Genomic DNA, 11934 nt, shown 5'->3' with positions numbered 1-11934 from the left:
CCTTATATTTAAATTGATTACCGAGAGTTTTAGTGGTTTTAAGCGAAGAGAGGGCATTTGTGGAATAGGTAAGTTGATAAAGGTTAATGTAGTGATTTGAGGCTATTTTAAGAGATGATTGGGGATAGATTTGAGTATATATTTACTTAAAAGTGTTGTTATTGTTGTTGTGGTTGATGTTGGATTTAATGAGAAGTTGAAGGGTTGTTAAGCTTATAAGGGAAGTGTTGCCCACAATTTGTCAAGCTCTATTCGTATTTAAAATGATTAGTAAGCGAGGTAAATAGTCTAATTAAGGCTTACGTTATCTTAATTGTAGACTTCCAAGTTCGAGAGGTAGAAGTTGACGATTGGGTATACTTCAAGGTATGTTAAGGCTTTTCCTTCTTTCTTTTGGCATGACCTTATGATACGTACCAAAAACGAGAAAGCGAGCTTCCATATTACTCTACTCTTAGAAGCATTAGGAGTACTTCAGCCTTTGATGTTCATGTACCCCGTTTATGATTGTTCCTTCTGTTCATGGGTCCAGTTTTATGTACACCGTTTATTCACGCACTACATTCATTCATATATGCATATTGACCCATGACCGGAAGACATTATATACGCAAGTATTATATGTATAGGGGGTACGGGGAAATGAACAGGCGCTATAGACGTATTACCACCTGATCAGCTGGTGCACCATAATGATGATATAAGGATCGGGATACACGTACCGCAACAATATATATAAGGATGATGGCCACCGAGAGGCCGATATGATGTGATGGGATGCCCATAGAGGCTTAGCAGGCATTATATACGCATATACATACGTATGACCTATATAGTTAGGAATGAGCATGATTATCGTGGAGAGTACGCAGATTATGCGCCCACAGAGGCATTATCAGTTATACAGATATATGCATGCTTACGGATACTGGTTCATACAAATCTATGTGGACAGTCAGTGGTCTTTGAGTTCCAGATTCAGTTCATGATTCTTATGCTTTTGCTACTCTTATGACTTACATACTCAGTACATTATCCGTACTGACTCCTCGTTGCTGGGGGGGCTGTGTTCATGCCCGCAGGTTCAGGTAGACAGACAGGTGGTCCAACTTAGTAGGACTTCTATAACCAGCCGTGGTCAGTACGCTCCATTTGACCCAGAGCTGCAGTCTATTTTGGTATGCTAGTCTTTTGAGATATATATGCATATGGGTATGACGGGGCCCTGTCCCGTCTTTTCTACAGCTTTCATTTCAGTAGAGGTATCTAGACAGTTGTATGTATTAGTCAGATGATGTAGCCTTATCGGCTCCCATTCTTTTGTGTACAGTATATGTAGCGGCCTAGCTAGCTCGCACTGTTCTTCAGTATGTTTGTGTGTATACAGATTGTACAGAGTTTTTGATGTTTTCCTTTCATGAGATCAGCTTATTCCATTTATAGGCCCTTGATGCTCAATATGGTTCAGATATGTGTTTAGGGGTTTTTGGTCGCTAGAGGTCAGACATTCGTCATGACTCATCAGTTTGGGTCGTGACAATATTATCTTGAGAAAATCAAGCAGAAGTCGACTGCAAATTACAGGGAATTTGCTAGCTGCTGGAGGGCTGAAGTAGCCCAGGTGCAACCACCCATGAGTTATGGGCAACTAGTTTCCGTATTCATCCGGTCGCACGAACCTGACTTCTACGATAGAATGTTGCCCATGGCCGGGAGGCCATTTGCTCAACTGGTAAAAATGGGAGAGGCCATATATGGTGGTCTCAAGTTTGGAAAACTCGTTAGCATGTTCAACAAAGTGCCCGGCCAAGCCACCGTAGGAATTTTCCACCAAAGAAAGGAGGACGTGGCAAATATATCTCACACCCCTAAACCAAACGTCAAAAGACAGGAAGAGTCACAGTCTTCTTACCAAACACCAACACCCATCAACTATTCAATCCCTCTTTATAGTCCCGTGCCTATATTCTACGCACAACCAACTTTCACTACCGTTGTGTCTGCCCATATGGCTCCACCAAATGCCCGGGTACCCACTTAACAGCCAGCACGGCAACAAACCTATCAACCACCCTAACAAAACTATCAAACAACAACCCATGCTTACCGCCATCCACAAAACAAACCACCACAAACCCATCCACCCTCGAACTACCAAAACCAACCACCACCACCAGCCTACAATGCGCCATGGCCTGCTTTCGAAAGAAAGCCAGTGCGGGAATTCAGAACACTGCTTGAGCCAAGGGCTCAACTATTTGAGAGATTATATGCCGCAGGCTTAATCCAGAAAGTTCCCCCAAAGCCAGCATAACTAGGGAACAGATTCGACAAAGCCGATCAGAATTGCGCCTACCATTTAGGGGGCAATGGGCACAGTACCAAGGATTGCATAAATCTCAAGCACAAAATCCAATATTTGATTGACAAAAGGGAGATATTCCTAGAAACAGCAGCAACCAATGTAAACACGAATCCATTTCCAATTATGGAAAAAACGGGGTTCATATGATTGAGAGGGAGGAAGATTGGGAAATTTTTAGGGCATTGGTCCCAAGGACAGTCAAATCCATCGAACAAACTGTGGCGTCCCTCACACTCCAGGAGCATCCATAGGTTTTGCCCCCAACTCTAAAGGGTCCCACTTTGTTCAAATACTTAGTCCCGGCACCAGTAAAAGTGTGGGCGGCACAATAGGTAGTGGTCGCGCCTAAGGAAACTACTACTGTGCAGGTGATCATAGCTCAAGGCATGACCCATTCAGGGAGATTCTATACCCCTAAAGAATTGGCTCAAAATACCACAAGAAAGGAAAGCTCCCCAAAAAGAGCCATAATGAGGGAGAGGCCGAAGACTTCTGGTGGCGTATGCAACTAAAATATTATTCAATTGTTGAACCTCTAACGAAAATACTGGCACAGATATCAGTGCTAGCCCTACTGGTTAGTTCCCCACCTTATAGGGAAGCCTTCATAAAGGTATTGGATGATGCACATGTGCCGGCAGGCACGAGTAGTGAGGACTTGGCCAGGCTAGTTGCCCATGCTATTGAAGAGCACAAGATCTATTTTTCCAAGAAGGAATTTCCGGCCGAAGGAGGAACCCACAACCGAGCTCTCTACATCACTCTGGAATGTCGAGACAAAGTAATAAAGAGAGTGTTTGTGGATAATGGAGTAGGACTCAAAGTGTACCCATTGACCACCTTAACATAACTGGGGTATGACATTGGCAAAATCCGCCAGAGAAGGACCAACGTCAAGGTGGTTGATGGATCCCAGAGTGACTCATTAGGGGAAATCGACCGGCACATCCAGATAGGACTTGCTTCCTTCACAGCAGAGTTTCAAGTGACGGCAATCACTGCCAACTACAACCTACTTTTGGGAAGACCATGGATACATGTTGTTGGAGCTGTACCATTAACATTGCACCAGATGATTAAATTTGAATACTAGGGGAAAGAGGTTGTAGTCACAGCTGAAAAGGATTTCTAGAAATACCCTTACAACATTATACTAGTGATTGAAGGAAATCCCAACAGGTCTGATTTCCACGTGGTGGAATATATCGGGGCAACCCACAATGAGGAGAAAGATAACCAACGAATGCCTTCAGTATACAAAATGATTTCCTACACGATGATAAGAAATGGTTTTGGGATAGGGAAAGGTTTAAGAAACGATTTAAGAGGCATAATTGAACCTGTGCCAATCCCAAAAAAAAAAACTATAATTTTGTCCTTGGTTATGTCCCTAGTGATGACGAGTTCACCAAAGTAATCCAAAGGAAACAAAGGACGAGGATTTTACCTTAGCCTATCCCAGAGCTGTACCAGTAGTTTCCTAAGAAAGTGCCCATGAAGACGGACGATGAAGCTAACGAGGGTCTGGGATTGTTGTTTCAAGAAGAAGAATGATGCGCGATCATAGAAAAGTGCCAAGATATACCGACCATACGGAGTCTGAGGCCGGGGGAGCGCCTGGACAATAAGACATCCAATCCCCTCTGGGCTCCTCGATAGAGAAATGGGCTTTCTTTAGAAAAGATTTTGCTAAATACGGCGATATCGGTCGAGGCCCGACTAATCACCCTTTTCAAAATTTACCTCGTGATCTTTTAAAATGAGAATGGTCCAATGTTGTTTCGGATTAGGATCGCAGTTTGTAATCAGTAATGAGAAGCCTCGATTCACCCAAAATCATTATTTTTCTGTAATAACAATAATATTCTCGCTATGAAACCCGCATAATGAACAACAATAAAGCCTAACTTTACTTTGCCTCGTTTTTTCAGTAATAACCATAATAGAACAACTAAAAATGTCATGACCTATCACAAAACGAATAAGGGAAATGACGAGTATGAGGAATACGACGAGGAAACAATGATGCTAGAGGGTTTGATAGAAGGACCGGAAGAGTTGGAAGACAAGGAAAAAGCCTAGCATGGATGAAACCGAGGTAATCAACCTCGGTGATGGAGAAAACATCAAGGAAATGCGAATGAGCGCACATTTGGAAGCGTCGCGAAGAGAAGAACTCATAGCCTTGCTAAAGGAATATATGGACGTCTTCGCCTGGTCATACGCTGATATGCCAGGATTTAGCACTGAAATAGTTGCCCACATATTACCATTAAAGAAGGCTTTGCACCGATCAAATAAAAGACCCGGGCATGAGTATCCGAATCAAGGACGAAGTAGAGAAACAAATTAAATCTGGAATAATGGAGGTGACATCATAGCCCACTTGGTTGGCCAACATAGTGCCAGTGCCCAAGAAGGATGAACAAATCCAAATTTGCGTGGACTATTGGGATCTTAACCGAGCCAGTCTGAAGGATAACTTTCCCCTTCCAAACATCCACATCCTCATTGACAACTGCGCTAAACAAGAATTGCAGTCGTTCATGGATTGTTTCGCAGGGTACCATCAAATACTTATGAGTGAGGAGGACGCTGAAAAGACAGCCTTCATCACCCCCGGGGAATCTATCATTACCGAGTAATGCTGTTTGGCGTAAAAAATGCCGGTACCGCGTATATGAGAGCGATGACCACTCTATTCCATGATATGATACATCGAGAAATCGAAGTCTATGTGCACGATGTCATCATAAAGTCTAGGGAGAGTTCGGAGCATATCACGCACTAGCCTAAATTCTTTGACCGGCTTCACAAGTTTAACCTCAAGCTGAACCAAGCAAAGTGTGCATTCAGAGTACCCGCAGGCAAATTGTTGGGGTTCATAGTTAGCCGCAGAGGCATTGAATTAGACCCAACCAAAATCAAGGCAATTCAATAATTGCCACCTCACCAAACCAAGAAAGAAGTCATGAGTTTCCTGGTAAGATTAAATTACTTCGGGCAATTCATAGCCCAGTCAAATGTAATTGTGGAGCCAATTCTCAAATTGCTCAAGAAAGACGCTCCCAAAGAATGGACAGAGGAATGTCAAGAAGGTTTCGATAAAATCAAGAAATACATGTCCAACCCTCCTGTCTTGGTACCACCCAGACCAGGGAATCCATCGCTACTGTACTTATCAGTATCGGAGAATGCTTTCGGATGCATGCTTGCCCATCATGACGAGGAAGGCAAAAAAGAACATGCCACCTACTATCTAAGCAAGAAGTTCACATATTGCGAGACAAGATACACGCTCATGGAGAAAACATGTTGTGCCCTAACATGTGTCACCCATAAGCTAAGGTATTACTTGTCAGTGTTCACCACCCACCTTATCTACAGAATGGACCCATTGAGGTACATCGTTCGACAGCTGATACCCGTAGGGAAGTTTGCCAAATGGCAGATGCTACTGAGCGAGTTCGACATCATATATGTAGCACAAAAAGCAGTAAAGGTACAGGCATTGGCCGACCTGCTAGCAGAGACTCCCGTTGACGATGAACTCGAACCTTTGAGGACATTCTTCCCAGATGAGGAAGTAATGGCTATGGAGGAAAAGGTAGCCGAGCCATATTCAGGATGGAGACTGTTCTTTGATGGAGCAGTCAATTACAAAGGATCGGGCATTAGAGCAATGCTAATATCAGAAACAAGACAACACTAGCCGATGGCTATGAAGCTCAACTTCAAATGTACCAATAACATCGCCGAATACGAAGCGTGTATTCTCGGCCTCAGGATGACGCTGGACATGCACATACAAAAGTTGTTTGTAATTGGGGATTATGACTAACTCGTGAACCAGGTGAAAGGAAATTGGGCTACCAAGAATGACAAAATACTGCCATATGTTAATCTGGTACAAAGGCTGTGTAGGAGATTTAAAAGCATCGACTTCAGGCATACTCCAAGGGCCTAGAATGAGTTCGTTGATGCTTTGGCTAGGATAGCCTCCATGATTTAGCATCCCGAGAGTACCCACATTGATCCTTGGAGATCACACTGAAAAAAGAGTAGGCTCACTGTGCCCACGTTGAGGCCGAGCCAGATAGCAAGCCGTGGTACGCCGACATCAAAATGTACCTGGAGAAAAGAGAATATCCTCCAAAAATCCCAACAAATCAGCAGAAAACCATCAGGAGGTTGGCTAATAGACTTTTTTTAAATAAAGAAGTGATGTACAAAAGAACACCCGACCTCGGTTCGCTCAGGCGCGTGGATGCCGAAGAGGCCACAAGATTGCTGAAGGAAGTACATGGAGGGGCATACAGGCCCCATATGAATGGTTTCGTCCAGGCCAAAAATAGTTTGAGGACAGGGTAATACTGGATGACCATGGAACACGATTCCTACAAATTTGTGCAAACATGCCATCAATGCCAGATCCACGGAGACTTGATCAAGGTCCCTCCGACAGAACTACATGAAATGAGCTCACCCTTCCCATTCATGGCATTGGGAATGGACATCGTCGGGCCTATTGGTCCATCAGATTCCAATGGACATCGTTTCATCTTGGTTTCCATCGATTACTTCACCAAATGGGTGGAAGCAACTTCCCACAAGTCGGTAACCAAGAAAGTTGTGGCTGATTTCGTTAAGAACAATCTCATATGCCACTTCGGTGTACCTGAGTCCATCATCATAGAGAACGGAGCTAATTTAAACAGCCATCCGATGAACAACATCTATGAGCAATTCAAGATAACTCACAGGAACTCTACTGCTTACCGACGACAAATGAACTGTGCTGTAGAGGCTGCCAACAAGAACATAAAGAGGATCCTGCGAAAGATGATCAACAACTACAAGAATTGGCACGAGCAGTTGTCATATGCTTTGTTGGGGTCCAGAATGACCACCCGAACGTTTACTGGGGCAACTCTATATCTCCTTGTCTACGGCACAGAAGCGATCATACCCGCGGAAGTGGAAATCCCATCATTAAGGATCATTTTAGAAGCTGAGCTGAACGATGCAGAATGGGTCAGAAACCGTTATGAGCAACTGGCCATGATCGAAGAGAAAAGAATGATGGGAGTATGCCACGGGCAGCTATATAGACAAAGGATGTCTTGAGCTTTCAACAAATGGGTCAGAGCCCAGGTTTTCCAAATCAGACAACTCGTACTTAAGCGAGTCTTCCAATACTAAGAAGAATACAAAGGAAAGTTTGCGCCGAACTGGCAAGGACCATACATGGTCAGGAAAGTGCTTTCGGGAGGAGCAGTAGTTTTAGCCGAAATGGACGGACAAGAATGGCCCAAAGCCATCAATGCAGACGCGCTCAAAAGATATTACGTTTAGGTTTCCATTTGCTTGTAATCACATTCTCATTTCTCTGTAATCATGGTTTTGCTTGTAATTGTATTTTTTTAGAATAAGAAAAACAATCATCTATCTAATGAACTACACAATGGCCTGACTTCCCCTCAGTGGGATACGTAGGCAGTCCACATCGAAACCGATCGCATTAATAGTAGAAACCAAAACTCACTTTATTCCAAACTACGTTCGACCTAAATTCCTGTTGCGACAGGATACGCAGGTACTTTTGAGCTCAGTCGTCATAAAAGAAAAACCCAAGAAACCCTTAGGAAACCTCAGAGACATGAGGTCGGGGGAAATCGACAAATTTAAAATATGAGGATCAGTGCAAGACTCAGCCAATACCAACCCTACACTGGTGCAGAAATTTTGAGGAAACCTCAAGAAGCAATCAACAAAGGAGATGATGAGCCCAGACAGTACCCTGGGGCACAAGTTTTAAGAGAACCTCAAAAACTTTCTGTATAACGAGACAGTGCAAAGGATAATCAAATCAAGGCCTGAAACTGGGGCAGAAGTTTTAAGAAGATCTCAAAAATTCTGTCAGTTCAGGGACCTCAGCAACGAGACTTGTCGGAAGATGAGAAGACCTCATTGGAAGAAAACACAGGTCATGACATTTAAAATAAAGAACGAAATTTTTTTCAAATAAAGAACAACACATTTTTACTTTACTTTAGAATTTCAAAATTAGTGTAAATTCGCGCTAAAACTATCTCTCGAACTGCGAAGCCCGAGGAAATTCGAAGGAGCATCAAAAGGAGACACCAGAAAGAAGGACGATGACGCTAGTCGACCTTTTAGAAAACTAATGATTTTTCTGTGGATACAGGTTTTGAAACAGGGAGACAAACACATTATCAACCAGCTTACCAATCACAGAGGCGAATGGCAAGCTCAACCGGACGTCAGACGACCAAAAGGGTCCTATAAGGGATGAATGAGGGGAATAGACCTGACTGAAGAGTCGCACAGAGAACGACAAAATGGCACATCTGACCACGAGGGTCACATAAGTGGAACGAGATGACATCCGACCACAAAGGTCACAAAAGGAAAAGGAAAAAAAATTCAACTAGAAGGGTCATGAAACGAATGGATAAAGACATATTCGACCAAAAGGGTCATACAAAGAATGAATGATAACGACACATCCGACTAAAGGGTCATACAAAGAATGAACGACAAGGACATATCTTACCAAAAAGGGTCACAACAAATGAGCATAAAGACATATCCAACCGCAAGGGTCATAACCAATGCAACGGACAAAAAAAAGATTATCTAGCCGCAAGGGCCATATATGTTATCTACAGGCCGAAAGGGCCATCATTTCATCTAAATTCCTTTCATTTAAATTCTTCCATTCAAGTCGCCAAAAGGGCCATTATTTGAATTCCTTTCATTTAAATTCTTTCATTCAAGTTGCCAAAAGGGCCATTCTTTAAATTCCTTTCAATTCTTTCATTTAAGTTGCCAAAAGGGCCATTCATTCAGACAGCCAAAAGGGCCATTCATTTGAATAGCCAAAAGGGTCATTCATTCGAACAACCAAAAGGGCCATTCATGCAAATAGCCAAAATGGCCATTCTTTAAATTCCTTTCAATTCTTTCATTTAAGTTGCCTAAAGGGTCATTCATTCAAACAACCAAAAAGGCTATTCATTCATACAGCCAAAAGGGCCATTCATTCAGACAGCCAAAAGGACCATTCATTCAAATAGCCAAAAGAGCCATTCATACAATCACGTGGTATATTTGCAATGCTGTCAAAATTCAGGAAACAGGGGTACAGCCGCTAGAAAGGAGTCGGCCTGCTGAACCAGATCCGAACAGATTGCGGAGCAAACGTGGAATTTTTTCTTGCGCAGCCGGTCAAGATAAGGTGCCCATGAGAGTCAAGCTCTCCGGCCAAGATTTGGAAGCCATCCGATCTCAGAATCAGCCACAATTTTGTTTTATATTTTCTTCCTTTACTAAAAACAGCGTCCGATCAGATACATACCAGGAAATCTGAAGGTATTCCCACATAAGGGATACACTCTTCTCTAGTGAGTCGAACTACATGTGACTTGATTCCCAGAAACCAGGGATATGTAGGCGGGCTCAAAACAAGAGAGTCCTTCACATTCTAACAGATGTCCAGAGAAACCCTGGTCATTACACCGGGAGTCTTAGGACTTTCCCTTCAAATCACTTAAAGTCTTTAATCGAGTCGAACTACAAGTGGCTTAAATTCTCATACAGCCCGAGATATGTAGAAAATCCAGAAACCACGGCACGTCCACGTATGTCAAAATTGCATAAAATGAAGGGTAGTGTGAGTCAGGTCAGTAAAAAAATTAGGGTTAGTCAAATTTCGTGGCCCAGGGATGGTCTCGCCATCCCCGAACATCGAAGGCGCAGTTGTTGATACCCAATGGTTGACCTCCCATAATTTATTTTAATTACTCAAAATCCTTAGATAACAAATAAAATGAATCAGGCATTTTAAAAGGTCAAAATGATTTTATAAATTTGACTGGGTCAATATCTTACTCCTTTTAATCAATAAAATAATTTTTGTGTTGCTATAAATTATTTGACAATTAATTGGTACATTTATGACATTTTTATGAAATATTTACATTTTGTTGAATAATTATTTATTTAATTGTTTAAATTATCAAAAGTCCATCTAATGAATTTGAGTAATTAAAGAATTGACCATTTTACACCTCAATCTCTAATTTTGTGTGTTTGCATAATCTGTTGAAATTAATAAATTGTGTTTAGTACTTAATTAGGTTAATTAATCACTATAGGGTCATTATTGCAAATTGGATTTGGTTATTTAATTGTTTACATTAATGTCCTGTTTGCAAACTAAGTCTTTCTATGCAATTAGTCGTGTTTTAAAATTAATTAAATGGCTAATTATGTTTTAGTTATAATAATGTGACCAATAGTCGATATTTTAGTTCTGTCTATTTACTTGATTTACCCATTTCCCTTTATGTACGCACATACGTCAAATATACATAAATATACATATGCGATATACGTACAAAAAAGGCCCTATTTCATTTCATTTTAAACTGGACCGAGCGCAGTCCCCACTGGACCAACCCGGCCCAAAAAGGTATGCAGCATTAACAGAGGCTAATACCCCTCCTTACTCTCATTATGTCTTCCACACCAAACACGCCTCCCTCTCTCTCGCTCTCTCTCTCTCTCTCTCCCTCTCTCCTTTCCCTTCTCATGAAAAACCCTAGGCGCCGCCTCAACTTTTTTCTCTCACCTAGCCAAAAATGGCAAGAACATAAAGGTGCCAGGCATCACACAGTCGTCGTATAACCATCAGCATAGAGCATTTAATGCTCCACTTTCATTTTTGTCCTCTCCCCCCAAACACGGTGAGAAAACCATTTTTCTTCTAATTTTAGATTAAACATGTGATTTGCTATATTTCTTTGTTGTATCGCACTCATACCCTTCTCAATTCTCATTGGTTGGATTTGAATCAACCATATTAAGCAGGGTACTTCTTAGATCGCGCTGTTCGTTGCTCATAGTGGATGATTTAAGTCGTAGGATTTACTTTCCAAGTTAAATTTTGAGAAAAAAAAACATTTGTCCAACATCGTTGTTCTAGGGTTTTTGACAGTTTTGAGGGTTCTATAAATAGAACCCCAACGCTCACCACTGAACAAGTCTTGAACACTCAAGCATATGCACAACTTAAGATCTGAGTTTTAAGCTTAAAATTCTGAGCTGTGCTAGTAAAATTTTATACTTCACTTTTAAAAAGGGGTTAAGTTCTAGTTCAAAAAAATTGATTTTTTTCTGTGTGTGGCAGAGTCGAGGAAAGGAAGCACTAAAGGCTCCAAATTCATTCTTGTACGCGGCTGTGCATCAAAAAGGTAAATTTTTATCTTTTCTTTTTCTGCTTCTAGTTTAATTTGTGCTTAGTTATAGTTCTTTTTATGGTTATTGATGTGGTAATGTTTGTGCTAAGATGTCTGTGGTAGTTAAGATTAATTCAGTAGTAGTAGTTTGGTATTACTCAATTGTTTTATTATGTTCTGAGGGTTGTATAGTCTCTTAAACACTTAGAATGGTGGTACATGATCCTGAACTTAATAATTTAATCATGATTACTAGATAATGCATGAATCTAGTTCTATTTGAATAATTTGCTAGTTATCATAGTA

General features: G+C 41.5%; 1 protein-coding gene across 1 annotated transcript; it reads left to right on the top strand.

Annotated features, from left to right (window-relative positions):
* The first annotated feature begins 6862 nt into the window (after positions 1-6862).
* On the top strand, positions 6863-7492 carry LOC132639467 (uncharacterized). The gene has a single exon (XM_060355910.1). It carries the CDS (start codon positions 6863-6865, stop codon positions 7490-7492), a length of 630 nt encoding a protein of 209 aa, XP_060211893.1.
* The last annotated feature ends 4442 nt before the right edge of the window (positions 7493-11934 follow it).

The sequence above is a fragment of the Lycium barbarum genome, chromosome 5, assembly GCF_019175385.1.
Source record: "Lycium barbarum isolate Lr01 chromosome 5, ASM1917538v2, whole genome shotgun sequence".
Taxonomy (NCBI): domain Eukaryota; kingdom Viridiplantae; phylum Streptophyta; class Magnoliopsida; order Solanales; family Solanaceae; genus Lycium; species Lycium barbarum.
Note: the sequence above shows the minus strand (reverse complement) of the source record. Positions and strands in the feature narration are given on the sequence as shown.

Bases quoted from the DNA above. Each gene is read 5' to 3' on its own strand.
- LOC132639467 (XM_060355910.1), top strand. From the start codon at position 6,863: ATGGCATTGGGAATGGACATCGTCGGGCCTATTGGTCCATCAGATTCC.